This window comes from Lissotriton vulgaris, unplaced genomic scaffold, assembly GCF_964263255.1.
Source record: "Lissotriton vulgaris unplaced genomic scaffold, aLisVul1.2 SCAFFOLD_293, whole genome shotgun sequence".
Taxonomy (NCBI): domain Eukaryota; kingdom Metazoa; phylum Chordata; class Amphibia; order Caudata; family Salamandridae; genus Lissotriton; species Lissotriton vulgaris.
The window spans coordinates 1,513,174-1,539,493 of NW_028254211.1; the positions used below are offsets into that span (position 1 = coordinate 1,513,174).

The 26,320-nt window shown below is 42.8% G+C and overlaps 1 protein-coding gene across 1 annotated transcript in view; it reads right to left on the reverse strand.

Moving 5' to 3' along the window:
* Positions 1-26,320, reverse strand: part of LOC147659640 (von Willebrand factor A domain-containing protein 8-like) — a gene marked incomplete at its 5' end in the record, with an annotated part of 1,204,277 nt that overhangs the window by 837,536 nt on the left and 340,421 nt on the right. The window contains 2 exons of the mRNA XM_086951584.1: positions 22,305-22,376; positions 24,548-24,654. Coding sequence (XP_086807710.1) covers positions 22,305-22,376; positions 24,548-24,654 — 179 coding nt within the window. The remainder of the gene's footprint in view (positions 1-22,304; positions 22,377-24,547; positions 24,655-26,320) is intronic.

A 26,320-nucleotide genomic window follows, 5' to 3' on the forward strand; every position in this document is an offset into this window, starting at 1 on the left:
CACCTGCCCCTGTGGTAAAATGTATGTGGGGATGAAAATGAGACCAGTAAAGATTCGCATCACGGAGCACAAAAGTAACATCAGATGCCAGAGGGTCACTACCAAAATGTATACACATTACCAAGAGAAGGGGCACCATCCAGACTCACTACAATGGGTGGTATTAGAATGCCACCCTAGGACTACACAACAGGCACTTTTCAGAATCGAGCAACGGTGGATACACCGCTTGTCAACATCCACGAATGGGTTAAACAACGACATTCCGTGGGCAACCCTGAACAACAGATGAGCCCTGGCGGAACATATGTATGTGCCAGCTGTTTCCCCCCCCATTTGGCTCACTGTCAATTGTTCTTACCAGTGACCCCAGGACATCGATTTGCAATGCAATATTTTTATGTGTACCAATATTGATTTAACAACATCTCTGGGCAGCATAAATGATAACTCTAAATACACTAGAATTATTGATGGGGTACGCAACAATATCGATGGGGAGAGTAAACACGCATTACCAGTGAAGGACACACCCCCTTTTCAGATATGTATATTACCAGCTTTTGCGCAGACCTCCCACTGAGGCACACCCCCCACATCGTTGGTAGCCCCTTGCACAATATTAGATATTGACTTTTCCAGCTCATCCCCGAGCAATACGTTGCACATCAGAACGTACCAGCATGGTCTCCGTGGGCTAGTGGTCCGTTTCCATGAGTTGAGACCCATATTCCGTTTCACCTCCATTCCATTACGTGGAAACCCCGATTGCACACTTGAAGAGGGCCGCCAAGACGGGCCACGTACGTGTGCACATCCAGTTCAGGCAGATGTCCAGGACAGAGCCACGACGTGACCCGCCCCCCCTACATACACACCACTATAGGAACCAATACTGGTACTGCGGCCGGAGGCAGACACATTGTTCCTGGTACGGTCGGAGAGGGAAGGTGATCCAGTGCGGCCCCTCCCTTGGACATGTAAGTACTGCTTGGGCACACGTGCAAGGGCCGGTTTAGCACTTTCTTGTGGACGCTACCTGTGGTTTTTCCCTACCTTGTTCGTGGTCTTTGGGTTGTAGTTGACGCCGTAGCCAGATGCGGTGCACTGCGACTCTCCCCCGCCGGGAGACCGTCGGCACCTTGGGGTCTTTGGTGGGTTCTGTGCTGTGTGTTACGATGCGCGGCCAGTGCCCCGCCCGGCCCCCCGGTGTTGTGGATTTCTGGTAGGGAGAGAAGGTTACACCTCAGGGCGGGTGCCTACCTACTCCAGAGAAGGAAGCTCCCTCCATCCAGGTGACTGCACCCATAACATAGCCTGCCTGTTTTTAACTTATATCTTACAGGGCACCTAATTTGGAGGTGCCCATTCAACTCACCGTACCAGGCGATTTACTCACAATAGGGAGGTGAGCCACAGCGCGACCCCGCGCCGCCTCAGTGCTCTGCACTAAATTCAACTATGGGCTCTGCCTATTTTGGAGCACAGTCTAACACGCTGAGATATATATATATATATATATATATATACACATACATACATACTTATATATATATATATATATATATATATATATATATAAATATATATACTCTTATGCCTCACCTTACCAGTCCTCATTGAGTAAGACATTTCTGCTGATGTGTGCTTGGGTACTTTACTACTGCAATAACACCTTAAGCACATATAGTTGTACAATGATGGTACACCATGAGGGCGGACATCACGCCAGAGGGATTTTAATGAACTTTGAACAATGTTTTATCACTGTGTTATAGTTTGTTTTAGCGCATAAGGAGGTTACATATTTCGAACATGACTGAGTGGGGAGACTCAAGTAACCATAGAGAAGGACTGATGTGAATTGTCTTTTCCCTTCTGCATTTTGTCTCCCTAGGTCCTCAAACAAACACTACAGGAGCAACCGGAAGTAGTGTCTCCTTGATGGTAGTTAGCTATTAGCTGCACCATTTAGAGTAGATACCATTTTCCACATTATAGGTCCTGAAGAATTGCCATGGTATTTTATTACCAACAGGCAAGAAACATGTCGACCCTAAGAGCTGAGCATAGTTTCAACTGACCACCCCTTCATAGGGGCATTGCCACTCTACACGTTTTTAACAAGGTGGATTACCAACCGGAATAAAACTTTATTTGGAATATCCAACCTTTTTTAACACACTCACTTCACTTCACCATATCTACACCTCCACGGGCCACACACCCCCACTTCATCATACGGCAAAGGAACAAAAGATATCCGATAAAGAGCCCCTTCGCGGGTGCCCGTTGGGCATTGCAGCGCCGGCCCAACGAGGAGCAGGTCCAGATGATGAAGCATGACACCTAGCTTGCTGGGTGTGTGAGGACCCTAGTTCGGCAAAAGCTGGATCCCCACATCCCTCTTTCCCCTAGTGCATTCCTCCACCCCCTCCACAACCACTCAATTGCTGGCGGTTGGCTCCCACACCCAGACTTCCTAAGCACCACTCTTAGAGGTACAGTGTCTACTTTTTTGTTCGTAGGACCTGATAGGGCACGTATGCTGGACCTCTTTAAAAAGCCCATCTGTCCCCACTTTTGATAAAGATCTTTCCTAGAAACCCAAGAGCTACTACACCATTCCCAGATGAGCCTTCGCCCCCAACATGGAACGGATCTGCACTGATTGCCATGGTCGAAAAAGCTAAAAAGATAATTGATCAGGGAGGAGCAGCGACCATCATCCTCCTTGATCTCAGTGCCACTTTCGACACAGTTAACTTTAATAACCTCATTGAAAGGCTCAGGAAGGCTGTGGTGTCAGGAGGAGCCATTTCTTGGATTCAATCCTTCCTCAATGGCAGAACATTGCAGGTCTTTGCGGGGGAATCTACCTCCAGGCCTTTACCTCTCCGCTATGGAGTTCCTCAGGGATCTACCCTGAGTCCTATGCTGTTCATCGTGTATATGAGGCCACTGGCTGAGGTCATCCAGCCGTATGGGATCAAAGTTGTTACTTATGCAGATGACACTCAGCCGGTGGTATCTCTAAATCACCCGCATAATGTTCCATCTGACCTAGAATCCTGCCTGGAGAAGGTAGCTACCTGGATGCAACACTCGTGTCTCAGACTTCAGGGAGACAAAACGGAAATTATGTATCTAGGTACTACATCTAATAAGTATCTCAAATTGTCATGGCCTACCGGTCTGGGACCCCCCCTCCCCCGACTCAAAGTCTAAAATAAAAAGCTGAGGCGTGTGGCTTGAGAAGTCACTTAAATTCGACCAGCAAGCAGTGGCATTGTCAGGGTTCTGTCACGGCATTCTCAGAATGCTGCAGAAAGTCCTTCCCCTTCTTCCCATGGGGCAAGGAGAATTATGGTCCAAGCCTTAGTCCTCTCGTGCCCAGACTACGGCAACTCATTATACCTAGTAGCACCTAAATCTACCTTAAAGAAGCTTCAGGTGGTACAGAATTTTGCTGCCCGAGTATTGTCTGGTTCATCCAGAGCTCAGTCAGGCATGCCCAGTCTAAAGACCCTACACTGGCTGCCCATAGAAGAGAGGACTATATTCAAAGCCTTATGTACCGCTCACAAGACCCTCATGGGTTCAGGCCCCCGTATCAACCAGACGTTCATTACTGCGTATTGTCCAAGGAAACCCCTCCGCAAACAAATTTAGCCACCATTCCTAAAATTCAAAGGATGCGTAGCTGGGGTCGCACCTTTTCATAAAATTTAGTTAAACTATGGAACTCCCTCCATCTACATCTGCGCTCAGAGATATCTCACCTCACCTTTCGGAAGAGTCTCAAAACCTGGCAATTCCAGAACATCAACTGGTAGCCACCTCCCTATGTCTGTTTTCTGCCGTCAGCGCTGGGATGCCTCAGGGTAGCCAATCGCTTAATAAATGTTCATTCATAATAATAATAATAAGTTGGGAATATTGGTAGAATACAAGGATTTGGTTACCAGAATGGAGGTCAAATGGTGCAAGGTGAAGTTGGTGTTCCACAAGGAAGAGGTCTAGGTGTTCCGGTTGATCCAAATTCAGGGGTAGGTATTGTGACAATGAAGAGATTGACTCCTTGTCATTATTATAACAAGAGTGAGCATTGGAAGAGGGAAATCCTAATAGAGTAAGTGGTGATGGGCAAGTGCAAAGTGTGAATGCAACCCAAATGCAGAATGTGCCAGTTCATGGAATGAACATACCCCAATGATGCAGGTCCCACAAGCTCCAATAGCTCTACAGGATGTGGGTAACCCCAGATTTACTGTGAATCAAGCACAAAGAGCAAACCTGAATCCTTTTTAGAATCATAATTCATTTATTCAATTCCCAATGTTTGAGCATAAGAGCTTCTAACAATTCGCTATGACGGTGCTGGGTGGGGGTGGGGGGGAGGTTTGAGAGGGGAGAGAGAATATTGTGTGCTTGGCACAGTCTTAGAGGTAGACCAGAGTGGCCCATTTGTAGATGGTGAGATAAATGTCCACCAAGTGTCATTCTTTATTGAAACTGGAGCTACCCATTCCACTGTTAGAACCGCGGAAGTCCCTGACCTACCTTTCTCAAGAAAGAAGATCCAAGTTGTAGGAATCACAAATAAGTAAATAACGAACCCTGTCTCAAAGAAGGTTCCTGTCAAAATAGGTCATTTGAAGAGGATCATCAGTTTGTTGTGTGTTATTCAAGTCCTGTAAATCTGTTATAAAGGGGAGCCTAATGCAATTGAAATGGCACAATTGACTGTACACAAGAAGGTAAAAGTTTCACGCATGATGAAGATGTTGAATTTAAAATGGACAGACAAGGAAAAGTTGTTGGATTGTTCCCTGTGAGAATGGTAGAGGACTTACCTCCTGATTTTTGAGGCACTTTGAAACCTGACGTATGGGATTTTTCAAGGAAGGACATCAGACTTATTAAATATGTAGAACCTGTCCTAATAATGATTAAATCAAATGCTGATTTTCTGAGAAGTCTATCATACAATCTCACATCCAAGACCGTGGCTGGATTCACTCCAATGATTGAAACAATGCTACAACAAGGAATATTTATATATATTTTTTTTATTAAAAAATCTTGTTATTTAACATAGCTCATAGTACCATAGCACAATAGGCAGTGTTCAAGAAACAACATAGACAATAGCGATGTGGTGAACAAAGATAGCGCATCAGCACACCAGTGGGATTTACCATTACATGATTACTCCCCGACCTCCCCCCGCGATCCCCTGTATTTTCGCCATGGCCCCCAAATCTTTTTCCATTTCTTGATACAGCCCCTGCTCTTATATATAGTTTCCTCTGCTCTTTGGCACCAATCTAGGTCCCTCCTCCACTGTTCCCATTGATGGCGAGGTTTCTTTTTGCTACATCCGCAGCTAATGCCAGCCAAAGTTCAACATGTCTCGACCAGTCTGTATCTCCCTTGACCATCAACAGCAACCATTTTGGCTCCATCGGGACAGAGTTGCCCAAAACCACAGACATCGTGCACTCCTATAATATATGGTAGAAGGTGCCTTCACCCGGCAACCCCTTATGCAAAGGGCCGATGGACTCCTGTCCCACTCATATAGATGTGTGTGAGGGTAGTATATACGGTGAAGGATTTTCAATTGGACCAATCTAAACCTGGGACGGATTGCTATTTCGCGCTGGCTTTGTAAGGCATCTTGCCAATCATCATCTTCGAGGGTACCAATGTCTCTGGTCCATGCTACCCGGAGCTTCACCAAGGGGTCTGGCATATTGTATATGAGCTTTCGGTAAATGGTGGATGTTGGCTTCTCTAATATGGGGTCCAGCAGTAACCTATTTTCCAGAGGGGAATACTCAGTGATGGAAGAAACTCTACCAAAGTGGGTGGGACTGAATGGCGTGTGTAAGACATAGGTAATGGTATTGTAGTGAGTCATGTAGGAAATACTCCTTAAGGTAGGCAAAGGAGCAGGGAGCACATCCCTTCCAAAAGTACCCAAGTAGTCTATGCCGATCAACCTCCATCCCCAAAACCAGTCAATCACGGCACCTCTTTCAGCTGATCTCCAAGCCACAGGGGCGTTCTACCGGTCAATCTGTCGGACCACCCCAGGAACTTGTTCGCCTCCCTCCAACACTGGACTACCACTCTAGAGTGCGCAGGCCATTCCCTACGCAGCCTCCGAGCATAGAGCAAATGTTCGCTGTTTCCCCCTGGCATGACTAGTCTGTCCACTCTAAATGCCGGTTCAGAGCTATCGGTGTATACCCAGTCATTAACTACCTGAAGCTGTGAGGCCCAGTAATATAATCGCACATCGGGGAGCGCCAGGTCGTCAGTTTGTGGAGTGCTATTCTGGGGGCCCCACCGTTCCACAGCAACGCCAGCACTGCCTGAGGGATAAGCACAAATACACCCTGGGGGACGGGGTACGGTGCATTTTGTAGAATATATAACAGTCTTGGCAGGGCGAGCATCTTAAATAATGCTGCACGGTTCAAGGTTCAAGGTTCCTCTTAAAAAATTCCACAACGTCCCGTGTGATGTAGACCCCCAAGTACTTGAACCTGTCCGTGGCTACGGTGGCTGGACATCTAGTGGGGACCCGTTGGGGGGGCCAGACAAAGGAAAAATCACCTACTTCCCCCAATTAATGGTGTAGCCGGAGTAGCTGCCGAATAACTCAAAGAGGTGTACTGCCTGCTTGATTGAGTGATATGGCTGTGCCATATACAGCACAATATCACACAACAAGGAATTTTGAGAGAAGTAGTCGGAAGTCCTTGCAACTCGCCGATTATGGCTTATAAAAGCCAAACGGTAAATATAGAATTGTGCAGGACTTATGAAAAATTATTAGTATAGCCATACCATGTTGTTCCCTTGGTACTGAATCCAGCTACAGCATTGTTTCAGATTCCCTGTGATGCTGAGTGGTTCACTTTTGTGGACCTCTGTCAGGCTTTCTTCTCAATCTCACTGCATGGGGCCAGTCAATTTCTATTCTCATTTAAATTTCAAAGCAGAATTTTGGCATGGTGCAGAGTCCCACAAGGGTATGCAGAAAGTCCATCAATCAAATGCCTTGCAATTCGGTTCTTGTACAGTACATTGACAACCTACTTGTTGCGTCAAGTACCAAGAAGCCTGGAAACAGGATACCATTGCCATGCTAAATCACTTGGCTGAGAATGGACAAAAAATGTCCACAAGTAAGCTGCGATATTGTCAATTAAGTTGTCCTGTATTTAGGCCATCTGATTGAGAAGGAAACAACGAAGGTGCTGCAAGAGAACTACTGCAATTTGGAAAATGATTCCACCTAAATCACAGAGAAACTTTGGACTGTTTTTGAGAATGGTAGGCTACTGTAAAAACTGGGTACCCAAACTTTTCTCTGGTGGCTATGCCTTTACGAAACCTGACAAACAAGACTGTTCGTGATCCGCTTCCATGGGACAACGTTTGCTTAATAGCATTCCTAATGCTGAGACAAAGTCTCTGTCGTGCTCCTGCTCTGGGAATGCCCGATTACTGTAAAACATACACTTTGCTTTAAAGGGAGAGGCAGGGCTGAGCTCTCTCAGTGCATACTCAATTGCACGGAGGCTCTTGAAGACCTGTGGCATATTTATTAACTACCCTTGACCCAGTTGCTGCAGGACTGCCCAGATGCCTTAAAGTGGTTGCCTCGTTGGTGTCAGTATTGGGAGAATTAAGAATATAGTCATGGGACATCCTCTTACAGTGATGGTCCCTCATTCGGTGGAACGTTTGCTCACACAAACTAAAACACAGTACATGGCAAACAGCAGACTCACAAAATATGAACAATTGATTCTTGCTACAGAAAATGTCACTTTGAAACAATGCCAGACACTTAATCCAGCTGCATTGTTACCACTGCCTGAAAATTAAATTGATGGGGAAGAGCTTGAGCCTGACTGTCTCAAAGTCATGGATTTATGCACCAAGCCTGATTTAGTGGGCAAATCCCTAGTTGACCACAGCTATGTAATTTCTGTTGACAGCTCATGCCTAAGAGATAAAGAGGCAGCTTTTGCTGTCTGACCAATTCAGGAAGTGGTGGAAGTCTCCTGGCGTCGAGGTGTTACCTCTGCTGAAGTGGCAGAACTGGTTGCTCTTACCCGAGAATGTCATCTTTCAAAGCAATTGCGGGTGACAATATTTACTGACAGTCAATATGGCTTTGGTGTAGTCCATGATTTTCGGCAGTTATGGTCACAGTGGGGATTCGTGACTTCTTCCGGATCTCCTATCTGAAATGGAGCATATTTTATGAGACTGTTAGAAGCATTACAACTGCCATGAGAAATTGCAGTTGCTAAATGCATAGCCCACAGGAGCGTACATTGTTATGTGACTGTTGGAAATAGATATGCAGATGAAGTTGCTCAATATTGTGCAATTGTGGCATGCACATTTGCCTGGAGAATATGCAAAATAATCTGATGAGGCATCACATTTGCATTGTTGTTGTCAGTTGCTGATACTTTAAATTAAAAGATTGCAGGAAGAAGTGTCAGAGGCACAGCAATAAGGGTGGGTCAGAGCAGGATAAGTTAAAAACACAAATGAGATTAGGGGTCTCAGCTGATGGAAGATCTGTGATGCCTGATAGCCTGTTATTCCCAATGACAAGGCACTTTCATGGCTCTGCACACATCAGAAGGGATGCCATGGTGAGACTTATCAGCAGCAAATTAATGTAGGGAGAATAACTCTGGTAACCATGAGCCACACAGGTAGATCAGAAGGACCCTTTAACAGAATGGAGTTGGATTTTATCTAAATGCCTGTTTGTAACAGTGCTGTTGTGAGCTCATGTCAAAGTTCGGATTACTGTTTTTCTGGAGTCAGACCGAAGGACTCATTTAATAATGAGATTCTTAGAATGCTATGTGTGGCATTACAAGTGGAACAGAGATTATATTGTAGTTACCGACCAGAAGCATCAGGAATAGTCAAACAGCTTAATGACACACTGATATCTCATTTGGTTAAAGTATGCACATCCACTTCTCTGAAATAGCCAGATGCCTTGCCCTTAGTGTTGATGAGTTTCTGTAGCACTTTTGACAGAAGAACAGTGTCACCACACAGAAATACTCATGGGACATGCCATGTGACTGCCTGCTGTGCATGTAAATGCGCTTGCAAATGTCACAGATGACATAATTCTCGACTACTGCAAGGGATTGGCTGTTGTGGCAGATCTATCTGTCACCTGGTTGGAACTGCTACTGCCATCCCCAATCAGGAGCAATGCCATGATCTTTGCCCCAGCGATTGGATTCCCATATAAATGCACGTTCTAAAATCCTGTTTGGAGTCAAGGTAGAAGAAGCCCTATCAGGTGATCACAATCACCAACACCACCATGAAGTGTGGTGGGATACTCAACTAGATTCATGCCTACATATCCATAGGGTGAGATGCCCGTTTGATGAGGTGGTAACATTTTAACTGAGTCCAAAACCTCCTGTGTCCATACGTCCTGAAGGACCAGAAGAGGATGACATCCATCAGAATTCCTCACATACCCAGGTTTCTGAAATCTCGCAGAGTGGTGTGGAAGCATCCCCTGAAAATGGAGATCCGAGATCTGAAAGAGGGGACGTTGCTGAAACATCACAGGTGCAACCAAATGATTCTGGTGAAGGAACAAGTGTGAGAAGTGAGAAACTTCAAAAGAGGGGGGCATGGCCAAAAAGCATGAGACAATTAAAAACTAGTGTGTCAGTTGAACTCATACCACAAAACATCATCGAAGTAACAGAATCTATTGGTATAAGTGATACTGAAGAAAATCAACCAACACCTAGGTGATCTAAGAGAGGAAGAGTACCTAATTGCAGGTATTCATCACCTAAAATGACTTATTACACAGACAAAAGGACCTAATCAGACAGACAACTGCGAGCAGAAGTACTTGACACTTTATCACAGCACATGATTACAACTCTTGAAACAAATTCATAATTTAACTTCCCTCATTTGATGTTCGATTGATTCAATTTAATTTAACAATAACTGATTCTTTGAACAATGAACTATGACTGAAGTGAACTGTCGAAAAGACTGTGACAACTAATGTAAGGTAACATAACATGTTATGAAAATAAAACAAATAAAAAGAATTAAGAAGAATTCCCTAGGACCTAGTCTGCAGTAGAAGAGATGCCTCATGAAGATTGCAGTATACAAGTAGAATGAAATAACTGCAAACTAATGATCATAATGTTTTGCTCATTCTGCACAAGTAAGAAGAAAAGCAGAATATTAAGCCCACATGAGGCTATATTCTACTGAAAGTCTGGCTGTAGACAAAAATGTGTGTCCTTACCAAGGCTAGATGTAGAATAGTAATTGCTATAACCTTAACAGTTGTAGTGCTAATATTTATAGTCCTCTTAGTTGGTCTTAGTATCACCCTAGAGATAGAAATCCTTAGATTCATTCCTGCACCTACATCAATTGCACATGCAATAGAAAATAAAAAATAAAAGTAAAGGCAATATTTATAGGAGCTTCCGAGGGGGGGGTTTCACAACAAACGTTCATTCTACATTGATTCAAGAGTACATTCAAGAGTACACACGAGCCTTAGATGCTAAGGATTGCTATGTTTGTGCACACTGATCTGCTTCAGCTACTAAGGATGTGAGCTACCAGCATGCTCCACCTTCAAACGCAATTACATGTAGCATATCGCTTAGTTTATTTTATAGTTAGAATCGTTTTGAATATCACCCACAGTTAAGGAGCTGCAAATAGCTTGTTTTTTCTATAGGGCCCCTACAAAGATAGACACTGTTAAGGCAGATGAAAAAAAATTGACATGCTCTAAGAGTCCATTGGGGAAGAATTGTATCCAAGCTTTAGATGAAAAGGGAGCTCACATGTTTCATAAGGCAACAAAACATGAAGAGGGGTTAAAAATAATGTGTGGAAAGAGGAGGAGGACGAGTATAAATGAAAATGGAATATCCCAGATTGAAATTAAACAAATTAAGAAATGAAAACTATGCTTTTACAAGCGAAGGTATTACATCAGAACTAGGCACATGGATATACGTAGATGTGAACATACATTTGAACTTCTTGCAGTGCCTGTCCAAATATTAACTGGGGAAGAACCAGTTATCCCTGGAGTATACTTTATATGGGGCAAGATGCATTTTTCCAATTGTCTGCTGATTAGGAAGATGTGTGATATTTAGCTTTATTCTTTCTAAAACGTATCATGTGAATATCATAGAAGCTTTGACAATGAATCCATCTCATAGACATAGATGAAGGGCTAATTATGGGACACAATTAGTGGGAGATATTTTTGGTGCAATTATTCCCCCAGTAGGAGTAGCCCTAAATGACAGGAAAATTAGAAAGCTTTTGCCAATAGTGGATAAATTAGCCACTAACACATATTGAATTAGTAGCTGCTAGATCAACAGTTTTGCAAGATTGATAGTTTTGAACATAATGGGGGTCAGAAAAAGGCAGCGTCTGTAAGAATTTGAAGGTACAAAATTGCTGTTCGTACATACCAGACAAAAATAAGACTATGGAAGAATTTACAAAGAACATTTCTGACTTAAAAACTGAATTAGATAACCTAGAAACAACTAGTGTTTTGGGAACCTTGGGTGAGGGAGCTTCTGCTATAAGTAACTAGCTTGGAAGTATTGGAGTGGATTTTTAGGTATTATATTAAAGACTATATTGATTATTGCCATTTGCTTAATAAGCTCATTTGCTGAATTTTAGGGATTTCGTTGTTATTTAGTAAAAAGGAAAGAAGAAAGAAAAAGGCAAAGAAGAGAAGAAGTAGAAATAGAAGAAAGAAAGGGTAGGATGTACCAGGAATTGAAGGAGATGTAAAGCTTAAAGGTTAAGATAGATGACTCAGCAAATGAAGGAGGTGCACCTTGAAGAACCTTTTGTGTTAAAATGTGATTCGATTTCTAGCTATCAAAGGGTGGAACTGATAGAGGGAATGTCCTCATTTTGCAATATATATGCATTTAATTCTAAAGTGCAAAACTCAATGCTGAATAACACAAGCATAAAACATGCAAATTTCTAATAGGTAATCATATTTAGGAATTATAAGAAAACAAATGAATTAACATATTTCATTGACTTAAGTTAGCCTAACTGCCAATGTCAATATAAATATCGACTGTACAGGGTTAAGAGGACTATTTTCGTGTTTTTGAAGTGTTGTATTGCACAAAACGTTTATCTCTTTCCACTGCAGACGCTGTAATTTTGCAGCAGTTTTCTGTTAGTTAGTGAATAAGCATTTGTTATGTACTAGACAAATGATAGTGAGGTTCTCACCAGGGAAAGAGGAAATGGCAGAAAGCGCAACTCATGGGAGGAACTGTCTGAGCTATTAAATCTGTTCAAAGTAACAAACCAGGGACATAGTTACATAGCACACTGTGAAGAAGTGAGAAACTGGGGAGTTTACCTGCTCCTAGAGTTTGCTCGAGACTGATTGGTTCACGGGAGGCAGATCTTAGAGATTTCCACTTTGATCTGAGAATAACCTTTCCAGCCTCTGCTAATCTCCACTGTTTGTGAGCTCAGACTTCATGCCTATGCATTTTATTCTCTCATCAGAGCCCTCCATTTGGGTTCCTGAAACTGACACCTAACCTTGCTTACTGAAGATAATCATTCTTTAATGTCCAAAACTTCATGAATTCAGATTAGGGATTTTCTTTTATGAAACACACTTTCTCTATCCTATTTGTAATTTTTACCAACGTGGTTATTTTGACAAGTATTGAAATATCAACTTATAGCTTATTTGAATCTGTAATAATGCTGGCTACATTTTAATATTTACTGGATTAATGATTGTTTTAATTGGTTAATAAAACCTTTAAACTCACACTAAACCTCTTTGTTGATTCCTGTGAAGCTCCAGTTGGACTTCACTGTTCATGGTATTTTATGTAAATGATAGCTCCTTATCACCTCTCCTTGTTGACTAACAAAGTTCCATATGACCAATGCAGGGATTATTTGATGATTATACTCAAGGATTAAGATATAAGAATCCCCGCTCTGGCATATTGCAAGAAAGTACCACAAGATAAAACCTCATCAGATGTTAGTTTTTTTGCAGACTGCAGCCATCTTCTCTTTAAAACACAAGTGTATCAGTGCATTCAAGCAAATTAAAAACAGCACCACATACTTTAATTATTACCTGTGTCAGCTTTGGAAATACTATTCTTGCTAGCATCCCGCTATCCTCACTAGCATCATTCAAAGCTGTCTTTCTTTTTTAATTAAAAAGAACTTCACTCGCTATCCTTATTAGTAAGGACTAAATAAAAATCAACAAAGCCATTCACCTAAATCATCTCCATATTTGCCAATTTGCTTTCGATCTCGTGTGAAAAACTATAGTTTACAAAAAAGTGGTGGATGGAATGCTTGAATTAATATCAGCCGTTGCCTTTCCCATCGGAGCAGGACCAAAGCTGATGTGCATATGGCTGGGTCCAAACTGAGGTGGGACGGTGTGCAAAATAACGATGCATTGGTATGTTGCTCGAGTCATTACCAATGGCTGAGATCAATCCAAGCATACCATCAATCAATTTTTTGTATACTTTAGTCTATTTCGGGTGGTCCACAGGACTGTAGAGTACAGATTAATATCAACTGGATCGCCCCAAATTATAGACTTCCCAAGTCACAAAACATTTCTTCACTGGATCAACAACCATCGCCTGAAACTCACCAGCCACACAGCTGAGAACTCAATCCACCTGCCTATCGTTCAGACAGCAAAAAATACTTCAGCTACCTCACTCCTCTACAACTTGCATTACTGAAAAATCACAAGGGTCCTTCAAACTGGTAGGTACTGAAAACCAATGCTTACCTCAGTAATCCACCGTGACTCCCCACAACAACTACCAACCTGAATTAAACATTTCATGCCTGAAGGTTACAGTCTTTAAAGTATTATTACGTATTTTTCTAATATCATGCAGTGTCTACTAATATAACTTGGGGCAGCTGCGCAATAAAAACCGTTAAATTAATACATAAATACAAACATAAATAAATGCCTTCATGACTAACTAGTGCCATGTAACCAAATAAATGTTGAGACTAGAGGTGCAATTATGCTGCAGAATTGGCTTTGTCCCAGAAACTGTTGCACCAGCCTACATACATGTGATTCCATGTTGCATGACCGCACTGACCCGCTCAGTGAATCAGAGCCTCCTGTAAAATCCTCAACCAAGGACATGGGCATACAGGGTTAGGTTTCATAATCACATGACCATGTTTAACCCATCTCACGTCATTACAAGTCTAGCAAGAAATAAATAAAATAAACAAAGCAAAGCCTGTGAGCTATATTTAGTGCATGTCTAAACAGTATATTATCTAATTTGTATGACCTTTAACCAACTACGAGGCATTTCATTTTATGTGTTTATTTTGCGTGTTTTCTTTATTTTTTGTTACTCTTTCTACAAAGGCAGGCATTGTGTGCAAGTGCTCGGAAATAGGATGCATTATGTTATTTTCTCAAACATCACCCCTGGCATTGTAGTCCCCTGGCATTTAGTAAGAACAAGCAGGCAGGAACAATTACAATTTGTAAACCTTTGCCAAGGCAAATGCCCATGGCAGTTTGTGCATATGCTGTTAAAAACCCTTTAGAATCATCCAAGTGAATAGGATGGTTTATTTGAGTGTCCTGTGAAGCCATTGTGTTATCGCAGAAAATGGAACTAGAACAGATCCCTGGAAGGTCTCCAGGATGCCTGGCAGATGGCTGAATAGATGACCATGTGCCAATCCCTGGTCGGTCCAAGCAAAGCATACTGCTGAAGTCAAACAAAAAACACAAAAACGTTGGACAAAGCTGTGTATTATATCAGAAAATACTAAGTACTGAACTGATGGGTTCTGTCACGGCCTCACAGCGGACTGCAAACGCCCCGTGTACATCTCGCCGCTGGCTCAGCATCTTGTGCCAGTTCTGATGGGCTCTTCAGAGCCGTCATTTCAAGCTTTGAACCACCTCTGCAGTGTTATTTTCGGTTGGGGCATTGTTGAATGATATACTGCACTGAAGGTGCCATGTGAAGTGCTGAGTCTAATTCTGGGGTGTGCCTCTGATATGTTGTGCCCAGCTCTTGGGGCTGCTTGTTACTGTCGGGTTACGTGAGCAGTCCATTTTGTGATGTGTGCAGGTCTGGCAGCCATGTGCATCCTTTTGTGGGTGTTATTTTGAATTCTAGATGCCACCTCTAGGATCTGTGATGGGGATGTGGGGTCACGCTTAGTCTGGATTTGGGGACTGTGCCTTGGTGAGCTTAAATTCAGGGACCACACCTGTGGTAAAGTGATGGTTTATGAATATCTCTTCAGGAAGGGTCATCCCACTTTAGGTAACCTCGCTATTGTTATGTCTCACATGCACTCTCACTTGTGAGAGATACTGAATACAACAAGGGGCTAGGAGCCTTCATTGTCACTCTTATTTTCTGCATCCTAATTGGGCAGCGCATGACAGCTTCACTTCCTCTTCTTTCCTTTGGAGCATGGACCAAGTACGGGTTGGTTCAGCTTGATTAGAGTCCTTCCACTGCAGGCACTGAGACAGTGGTACTATTTTACTTTTTATCTTCCCCCCTATCATGTTGCTGCTGCTGCTTCTTTTTTAATTTTCTTTGCTTTACTCATAGTTTATGTAAAAATGCATTGTCGGCATTCTATGTACCATACACATGTGTGTGTTCGGAGCATACTGTAGGTAAACAAGTTTTCTCTGCATTATATACACCGTTCACTTCATTATTAGGTGCATGATGTATGAATATGGATGTGCACTCTATGCAGCATGTGCTTGCGTGTTCCGCATACACTGGATGTATACATGTGTGTCGTCTGAACTCTTTCCATTTATATGCTGGTGTGATCTGCTTGTGCAGTATGGAAACATGACTGTGTCCAGCTTCTCTGGAGATGCCTACCCCTTTCCAAGAGGCGGGTATTGCCTCTCCCTGGCTCAAGGCAGATGAAACATGATGCTTCACTTCTTAAATGAGATAGGACTATGTGTTGAGCTCTAACATTGGTTTCACAAACAAGCATTAGCAAAGTCAATCGGTGTGGCCTATGTGAGAGCTATTGGCTTTGCTAGGGTTTTTGACCCATGTTGTAGAGCAGCATGGCTATAAAAGTTATTTAAAAAGCACAACAATGCGGGAAGGTAAAAAAAAAGCATGTCTAGTTTTTTTTAAAAATACATTTTAGCAACGCTGCTCTACAACATAACTGAAAAACATTGGCAAAGCCACTCGTTCTCACATAGGTGAGACCTATTGACTTTGCCAATGCTTTTTTAATATGCATTGGCAAAGCCAACATTTCTGGCTTTAATGTGATAATACAGGCAAACAGTCGCGCATAAATGCTAATCTCATGATTCAGCACATTAAAGCAAGAAATACTGGCTTTGTCAATGCTTGTCAATTGCAAGTAAAAAACATTTCTTTATTTAATATTACTTCTTGGACAAAACCACTTCACTAAATAATTGTGACAACCATTTAAGAATTGTGTGCACTATGCAGCACTCTTTTCCCTGGGAGTGATGACTCTTGAGTCTATCTGGGAAAGGAAATGTGGACGTAAATTAGCAGTAGGGAAGGCTAGACACAGTTCCCCAGGTGTGCTTTTTGGTACTCCTGGCAATGAGAGTGTTACCCAAGGCTTCAGAGACCATGAAGGCCTGTAATAGGGGGCCTGGAGCCCTGTTTATTGCATATAGTTTCCGTGATTTTCCTTTCCGCTAGTCCCTCACCAGTACATAGAAGGCTTTTGAGGAGATATGGGTAAAGTAAGAAGTCCCCCCATGTGGTGTCATCAGGGGGTCAGAGTGTCTTCCTCCTCATCAAGCATTTTGCTGAATCAACACCTCTGAAAGACCTGCCAATAGCCAGAGAACGGTCCACTTGACACAGGCTGGAAACTGGTGAAGCCCACAAGCAGTGAAGGAGGGGGAAAGATAGTTCCCAGCCTCATTATCCATTCTCCCACCTGTCCCAGAAAGCAACAAACACATACTGCAACCTACTGCAAATACTGATAGCTCTGCAAAATGTGGTGCTCTCCCCTGACTGAGACACTGGGAAAAGAGGGTAAGGGAAATATAAAGAGGAGGCAAGGCAGGAATAAAGGAAGGTGTGAAAAGAAAAAAATATGAAGGAAGTGTACAAGTCAGGGAAGGAGAAAGAGGGGAAAATGTGGATTAAAAGAAGATAAGAACGTAGAGGGATAGAGGAGAATGGGAAACAGGATGGCAGGGTTAAGGAAGAAAATAACTTATAAATGAAAGAAAGGATAAGATAAATTAGGACTTCAAAAAGGAAGTGAGGGGTGAAGGGCATAATGTACAGAGGAACGTTGAAAGGATGGAAGGCACAAAGGAAGTGATAAAGAGAAATCTAGGAAGAAGAGATGAATAAAGGATAAGAGGAAACAGGGCAAAAGGGGATTTATTGAAGAAAACAGCAAGAAAGAGGTGGATGTAGGAAGAAATTTAGAAAGGAGATGATTCAGAAAGGAAGCGATGAAGACATGAAATAATGATGGAATGGGCTGATAAATAAATGAGGGGAAGTAGGATTAATGCTGGTAAGATAGAAGAAATGAAAGAAAGGATAAAACAAGTAAGAAGGAGCGAACAGATGGAGCAAGAAAGAGGAAGGACATTAAACCGCCCGCCCTCTCAGGGGTGGGGGGAGAGAGAAAGAAGGACAGACCATTAATTCCCTCCTGACTACAACACGGCTGACAAAGAAAGGAATAGCACAGCGGTAGCCTTGACCTGTTAACTGGCTCCAAGCAGAGAACGCTGCAGGAGAGTTGTTCTGACATGAAAAGACAGAGCAGAACCATGATGCACCGACAGGCGCACACAGAAGACACTTCAAAGGGCACAGAAGAAACCAGGATGCAACACTAACAGGCCTACAGGACCTTCTGACACAGTCTACCTCGCAGGACAAATAGATGAGACGTGTGTACGGACAAGCGTTGGTGCTGGAGAAAAAGGATGTACTAGCGACCGGAGTAAGGCAGTGGGGGAGAGCTGATGCCACAGAACAAAGGTAACACAAGGGACCGATGCTTCGTGGTCCTATAAGCTTTCTGCCCAATCCGAGATCAGAAGCCGTGAAGAAAGAAAAGGAAAAGCACAAAGCCTTCTGCCCAATCCGAGATCAGAAGCCGAGAAGAAAGAATAGGAAAAGCTCAAAGCCTTCTGCCCAATCCGAGATCAGAAGCCGAGAAGAAAGAAAAGGAAAAGCACAGAGATACCAAAAACAATTTCATATATAATGCTAAGAAAAACTTGCTTTTCAGTCTCTAAGGGGCACATGCATCAAGATATGCTTTTGCGAATCCTTAATTGCGATTATTAAAGAAACGCAATTAAGAGCTCACAAAAACCTGCGCATGTAGGAATCGCAATTAAAAATAGCGATTCCTAAACATTCCTTAAATGCGACTCGCAAATTGCAAGTCGCAATTGAGGAATGGCTTCCCATTCATTCCTATGGGCCTACGGGTCCATAGGAATGAATGGGAAATTGCACATGCAATTCCACGGGTGCAAGGGTGCAAGGGTGTCAAAAGGACACCCTGTTGCACCCCTGAAATTGTGATGTGCACACATGCTGCGCACACACATGCCCCAAGGGCATGTGTGTTTGGGTAACATGAAACTTTGAAAATTGCACTTTAGTGCATTTTTCAACGTTTTTGCAAATTACCGACCAGTTTAATTTTTCGGTAATTTGCAGTCCCAAATAGCAAAATTGCTATTTCAAAGTGCTTCTTGCATTGCATTGCATTTAAGGAATCGCAAATTGCAATTCCTTAAATGCAATCGCAATTTGACAAATCGAAAAAAATTGGGATTACCGAAATTGCACATCCCAAATACTTTCATGCATCGCACAAGGCCATTTTGTGATTGCAAACGGCTGATTTTTGCGAATCGCAAAACCCCTTGATGCATGGGCCGCTAAGTGCTGTAACAGGTGCTACTATTACCAAATGTAATGGAACTCATTTTACTCTCTTCAGAGGGATGCAAGTATTCGACCTAGTGAAGGGAAGATCACAGCAGATGTCAGTGGAGAGTGTTTAACACACCAAACCCTCTTGTTGGCTGAAGCAAAGTAAAGCATTCAGGATATATCTATCCTAGCAATTTGTCCTTTACCCACCAAGACAAACATAAGAAAAACAAATGCTGTCTTGTGTTCAGGTTAAAACGTTGTCTCTTTGCAGATTGTGTGAAATCTTGATTTTGCAGAAAGGTACTCAAGACCTGGCTGTTCGACTGATTCCACCTTCAGCAGCAGGAGCCCAGCGCCTGGATACCCTCGAGGGGGTTGGCCGTGCTATACAAATCTCAGTTGCTTGATTGATTGCGTAAATACACCCCCTCTCCAGGCACTTCATAAGTCTCCACACATGCTTATCAGGGGCTCCCTCTTTCGCCTTTGTGAGTTACAACATATACGTTTCGATTGTTACCTCATTATATAACCAACACTGTCCCCCCACGCTTTTGACCGTATTTCTAATACCGTTGCCTTCATCATGTCATTGACGACAGACTTATTTGGTTACAGAAAATGCAATGCAAAGTGTCGCTACTGATCGAAAGAGAAGCCATGTGTGGTCTCTAAACCTAACTACAACAGGTTTGCTGGTGCCTATTTTTGGTCCTGCGTTAAAGCAGAATGTGTTTCGTTTGTAGGCGCTACGTTTGCGGATAAAGATGGAGAAAACGCACACACTTCACACACTTATTTGACTTCTTTCAATGTGCTCTGGTGTCCAACTTTAATCAGTTTTGGTTTACATTTCCCCTGGCAGACAATGGGCCTCAAATCTGAAGTAAGGTGACAGAACGGATGGGAGACGAGCAGGGTGTGTTACAAGTGCTTCTCTTGCAAACAATGGGGGTGAAGACAGACGGGGTTTCCATCAGCACCAGATCAAGGCAGCAGCAGATGTTGTCGGCTAAACATGGCGAAAACACTCAATTCCATTCCTGAACCGTGACAACCAATATTGCACCATATTGTTAGGTCCGCATTAAAGATACATTTGAAAACAGAGGACTTTGGTTTGCAGCACCTTCTTAACTTAATTTGTTTCAACCTGCAGGGAGATTGGAGCACACTGCAATTCCCTCGGCGCGGTTCGCTCCTTAGCATTGTAGTAAATGCAGCACACAGTAAAAGCTTACTTGAATATTAGCTGTACTGTTTCACAAGAGTTGGTGCAGGTTAGTGCTGTAAATCTCTAGACATGTGTTTCTGGATATTATCCTTCATTAGTAGAGACAAAAAACGGATTTCATCAGTGTAGCTGAGAAAGCTGCCACAATCCTCTCATGTCTCAGTCCATCTCGCTGGCGCATGGGTGCATCTCCAAAATCCCGTCAGCTCGATGGCTCAAGGGAGCTTCAATGGCTCAAAGTTCGCCCCTTTAGCATTGAGCTGAAGGGCTTTTGGCGATGCACCTGCTCACCAGTGAGAGGTACTGAGACCTGAGAGGATTGTAGCAGCTTTCTCAGCAACCCCTGAAGAAATTCGTTTTTTATCTCTACCGATGAAGGATACTATCCAGAAACACATGTGTCTAGAGATTCACAGCACTAACCTACACCAACTTTAGTGAAACACTACAGCTAATGATCAAGTAAGCATTTACTGTGAACTGCATTTACCACAACGCTAAGGGGTGAACTGTGCTGAGAGGTGAGGCAGTGTGCTCCCATCCCCCTTCTCTTTTGACCTCTATTGTGGAGTAACGTTGGTACGTATTATTTCTGGTACCTACACATCTCGTTCTTTTACATCATTTACAGTTTTAAATACTTTTTTATTGAAAACTCAAATTCACAGCCACAGCTGTGGATGTGTTTTCCTGCAGTGACTTTTCTTTTATGTTTTATAAATATGTTGTCAACGCTATGTATATACCTGCTGATGAGAGCAATTCCGCCAAATGACTCATACAGACACACACACACACACACAATCTTCTCTGTACAGCATCTCATGTTTGAGATGTTTCTGCTGCAATAAAAATGTTTTGCAAAGTGATCCTTTATTCATTGGATCAAGGATTGCACTAAATCAAATACCTAAAGCAAATCAAACATATAATATAGATCACTTGCAGGAGCAGAGTGTTATACTCACAACTTATAAGACCGAGCACCATTAGCTTGTCGCCCTTTTTCCTCACATACTTTTATTATGATGAGCTATTGCGGTGCCCATTCTTCTGACTAGCTCCCGTTTCTCCTTTCCAGTCCAGTGTCCGGCACTGTCCAGTCCCCCTGCATCCTGCACCACACTGTATGGGCTCAGAAGGATGATGATGATAGCTTTCCTTAGGAGGGCTGTGCCACATGACGCTGCCGGCTTACTTACCATTGTGCAGGTACGCTGGATGGAATCTGACACATTCTAATGCCTCCTCCCCTTGCGTCACACCTTCAGTTTCTCCAATACCACAAACTGCCCTGTGCCTGCTAGTGATTGAGGCCACTGGATAACATTCTTCCTAGATCTCTATTTTTCTCAGTTTCATCCTAAAAGCATCCACCCAGCATGCCTACATTTTCATGTTACTTAATGTTAATGTGATAATCCCCCTAGGGAGCACTGCCAATGCCACTGGCAACCACTGTTTCTTATCAAGACCCTTCATTGTTTTTCACAAAACAAGGAAGAAAACACATAATACACAGGAGACATATCGGACAAGTGCAATAAAGTGAGAAATGCTAGGATTTCTATTCAATTATTATTTAACAAAATACTATATCTTATGAATTTGTGCTAGAATTGGCACCTCCTTAAGAGGAGCTCTTCTGAGCTCCGGACAGAAAATGGACCCAGAAAACCCCTCATGGTCTCGGTTTATTTCGGTACCCCTAGATTGGTAGATTGACTCCTCAAGCTTTGCGCACCCAGAGTTGAAGAACTTTCTGATAGCTCCTCGCTCACCTCGGGAAGGAAGGTCTGGGGACCACGAAGACTGCCACGGCCAGAAGCCACACCAGACAGAGCAGGCTATGTCAGATGTGACTCTCTCCTAAGGTGGCATGCACCCATAGCCCAAATGTATGTTGGGAACGATAAAAAATGGCTGCTGTTGAAGATGTGTGTACTGGATATCAGAAACCACTCATGTCCATCACTCACTTGGTTGCCAACAAGCAGCAGGTGCTCTCCAAGCAGGAAGTCTTTCAGCATGTCTTCCATCACCATCAGGTGCTGCAGGCGGAAAGGAAACAGACATTTAGCTCTACCATCAAATGAAATCACTTTATTGACTTCAAGTTAGGAATAGACACGCATGCCTTCCATTGTGACATATGGAACACGCCTTCAGACGATAGTCATGCATGCAACAGAAAACCGATATGTTGCACAAACCTGAAGGCAAAAGTACCTTAGGATGGAAGCAAACAGATAGGCCTTTAAATAGTACATATATTGTAAATAGGCACTAATTTACATGATATTATAAAAGAAGTACATTGTGAGATATAAGAAAGGACTTTGGGGACTAACCATGCCTGTCACGTTCCTTCTGTAGTGCCTAAGAGGTCAATAATTGCTGCGCTTGCCTCGGATTGACTGTGATGCTGGTGCAGTGCATTGCGTACATTCAGTATCATTGAGCCTAAACAGAATTTAAAAGTGACATTTGTAAAACTTACTGAATGGAAGTACTTCTCATCAGGGTCTTTATTATCTGTTTAGTTGCACTAGATGTGTATGTAAGTGTTGTATTGTTCAAATTGTTCGAGTATCAGCCAGAGATGAAGCCTTCTGTAATGTCATCAGTGGGATGTTGGAGTTGGTGCTGCGTTGAAAGCGAATGTGAGTCAGCCAAACAGTGAGGGAGTTAAGTGAACAGTTAAAAAGGGAGGGGGCAGATGCTAGTTAAAGCCTTCATGTCAGTGACCTTGAAAATAGAAGCAGAGCCCTTCACCCCTGGATGGCCCATCAGTTGCGCAAAAGATCCCTCTTTGTGTGTGTTGAATAGAGGAAATGCACAAAGCCAACTGTCACCTACCCCAGATGTGTATTAAGAGACAGGCAGAAGGCACCAAACAGTTACAGTAAGAAAATGGCAACTTTCTAAAAGTGTCATTTTCAAAGTAGCAATTTAAAATCCAACTTCACCATACGTTATGTTTTTAAATTGTGATTCCAGAGACATCAAATTTGGGGGTCCCATCTCTTCCCGAATGGAAATTACACTTATAAAATGTAATAAGGCAATCCCATTGTTATCCTATTGAGGAAATAGGCCTTGCAGTAGTGAATAATATATTTAAGAGTATCTCACTACCAGGATATGAAAAAGTACATGTCCAACTTTTTCAATACACTGCACGCTGCCGATGGGCTGTCCAGGCCCTACCTTGGGGGTGACCTATGTGTAATAAAAAGGAAGTTTTGGGCCGGGCAAGTAGGTTAATTTTCCAGATTGACATGGTAGTTTAAAACTGCACACATAGGTTCTGCAATGGCAGGCCGGAGACATGTTTAAATAGCTACTTAAGAAGATGGCACAATCAGTGCTTCAGGTCCACTAGCAGCATTTCATTTACAGGCCCTGGAAATATGTTGCACACTTTACTAGGGACTTATAAGTGAACTAAACATGCCAATTGTGGTTAAACCAATGTTACAATTTTTTAAGCACAGAGGACATGCACTTTAGCACTGGTTAGCAGCAGAAAGTGCCCAGAGTCCTCCAATCAACAAAAACAAAATCAGCAAAAAGGAGAGATGGAAGACAACATGTTTGGGGGTGATCCTGCAGTAAGAGTCATTTCCAACACTCCCTTACTGATATCCTGGCATTTCCTATATGCATTAACTGTCTTTCAGTGAGCCACCCAACAGGAAACTAGCGCCCAGGTAAACCACTCGGTGTCCACTGTGTGCAGCACAGAGATAAGTCTTACTTTGCTTTTCTGATGGTGATTGATGACAGTCGGGTAGCACTGAAAGCAGGTGAAGGGGCAGTGCATTGTGTGGTAGGTGGTTTGTAATCATATTTGCTGTGGTGTACGTCAACATTATAAAAGCAGGTCCATTAAGGACCCTACTTTGCCCAACGGGAGGAAATAAACGTCGATCATCCCAGGCAGTCACCAATCCCTTCTCTTCCTGTTGCCAATTACCAATGAACCAATGTCGGCCAGAACTCCCATAGCTTTTGTATATTCAATCAATGGGTGCCCAATTATCCCATGTTTTCTACAGGTAACCCTGTCTCCACACGCCCGACCCCATCATGAATCCAGGAAATGAATGGCTGCCATTCTAGGACACGCTCTGTGCAGTCAAAGCTAAATCTTTAGGTGTGTGTCTACACAATGTGCAACAACGTGGTTGACATCAGAACTGTGGAACAATTTACTTACCTGGGTGTTGTCGTAAAAAAGAACATCAGGCACTTTCATCTTCTCGCTTGGATTGTACACGGGTACTGAGACACTTCCAATCTTCAGAATTCCAGATTTTAATTCACCTAAACATATGAGCAAAGATCAGCAGAGATTGGTCATCAAGGTTGAGTAAACTTTGCAGCAGTAAATCTCTGACTTCTCTATTAGACTGAGCTTTGGGTTTAAAAGAGGATAAAGGATGAACAGGAGAGCATATTACAGCTTCTTGATGTGAAAATGATATTCACGTCAGTTAGAATGCAGAATGTGTGGGAGAGAACCTTCATTTTATGTGTCTGAATTCAAACCCCAAAGCCACTGTACAGGAACCTGTATTTAATAGCCCTCTTGGTTTTCCCTGTAAGAAAAACCGTTTTTTGCAGGAGTGCATATGCAACATAAGCCATTTGTAACTGTGACCAGCCAGCGTGTTGTACGGTGGAGAGCTCATCTTTAATTCAGTTTCACAAAAATGCATAAAAGACTCAGGAACAAATACATTTTCAATCTCCACACACCACCGAAGTCGGAGCAGAAGCATACCTTGCACCAGTGTACACACAGTACATATCTTTCTACACTATGCCATGATGTTATTACACAGTTCTCTCGTTCACAGCTACTCATCTAAGGATTTAATTAAGGACACCTTTTGAGCTGCATCTTTTGTAGATCCTTTTTTCTAATACCGTTGTTCCAAACCAAGAATTCAAATGCAGAATAGCATCCTTTTTGATCCATGTCATCAGCTCACGAATTGTGCAACATTCTTTGGGACCACCACTGTTGGGACGGGAATGTCCCCTGTATAGTCTACATATGTGTTCTGTGACCGATTGCATGCATTATCTGGTATCCTGGATTTTATTTTAGCCCTTTTATCACCCTAATCAAAGAGTGTGCACAGAGGGCCTGGTCTGTGCTTGACTATGTGAAATCCCGAACCAGTTCAGTGACCTGGAGGAGAGCATCAACATGCCCTCATTGTGGGCAGAGTACTAATACAAAATTGGTGATTTATTTTATTTTATTTTATTTTTATTTTATGTTCTTATAGAGCGCCTGCATAGACCCCCGAAGGGGTATCTCCGCGCTTTTGCTGATGAAGGGAACACAGGTTTGTACTGATCTGAGTTCAAAATGACAGATTGGATTAGATAGCCAAGAAGATGCCAAGAAACCATGGTTTTGGAAGATTAATAGTGTGACCATTTCTTTCTACCTGTGTCACTGGGAGTGAGACCTGCTGTCTCTTCTTGTGCAAATTTCCACTGTTTTGTGTGAGTCCAGAACCTTGGGCTGACAACCTGTGTATACGAGTACGCACATGTAAAGTGCATGAAGCACAAGTACAATGGTATGGCTATATATGTGTGAGAGAGCCTGAGTGGTGAAGGTTGTGGGGATCCATTTTGGATATCTGTGGTCTGGCACAGAACAAGATGGGGTCTGAAGACAGCTTCATCAGACAGTGCAAGTGTATTGGCTTTGCTCCTGTGGTTGGAGGGTGGAGATCCAGACACTAAAGGGAGGGGGATCGCAATAGGGCTACCTTAAGAAATTCCATTAGGACTTATTAATTCTTTTTTATCACTGCCATTTGGTTTATGGTAGGCAGGAGGGGTGGGACAGTAGTTTCTGTTGTGTAATTTGAACAAGTTTCTGGGTCAGGTTTTCCATTTTTGTCTATCCCTGATTACTACTTCAGTTGAGTTGATGACAGCCAGGTGCAGAAACCTCATACTTCAC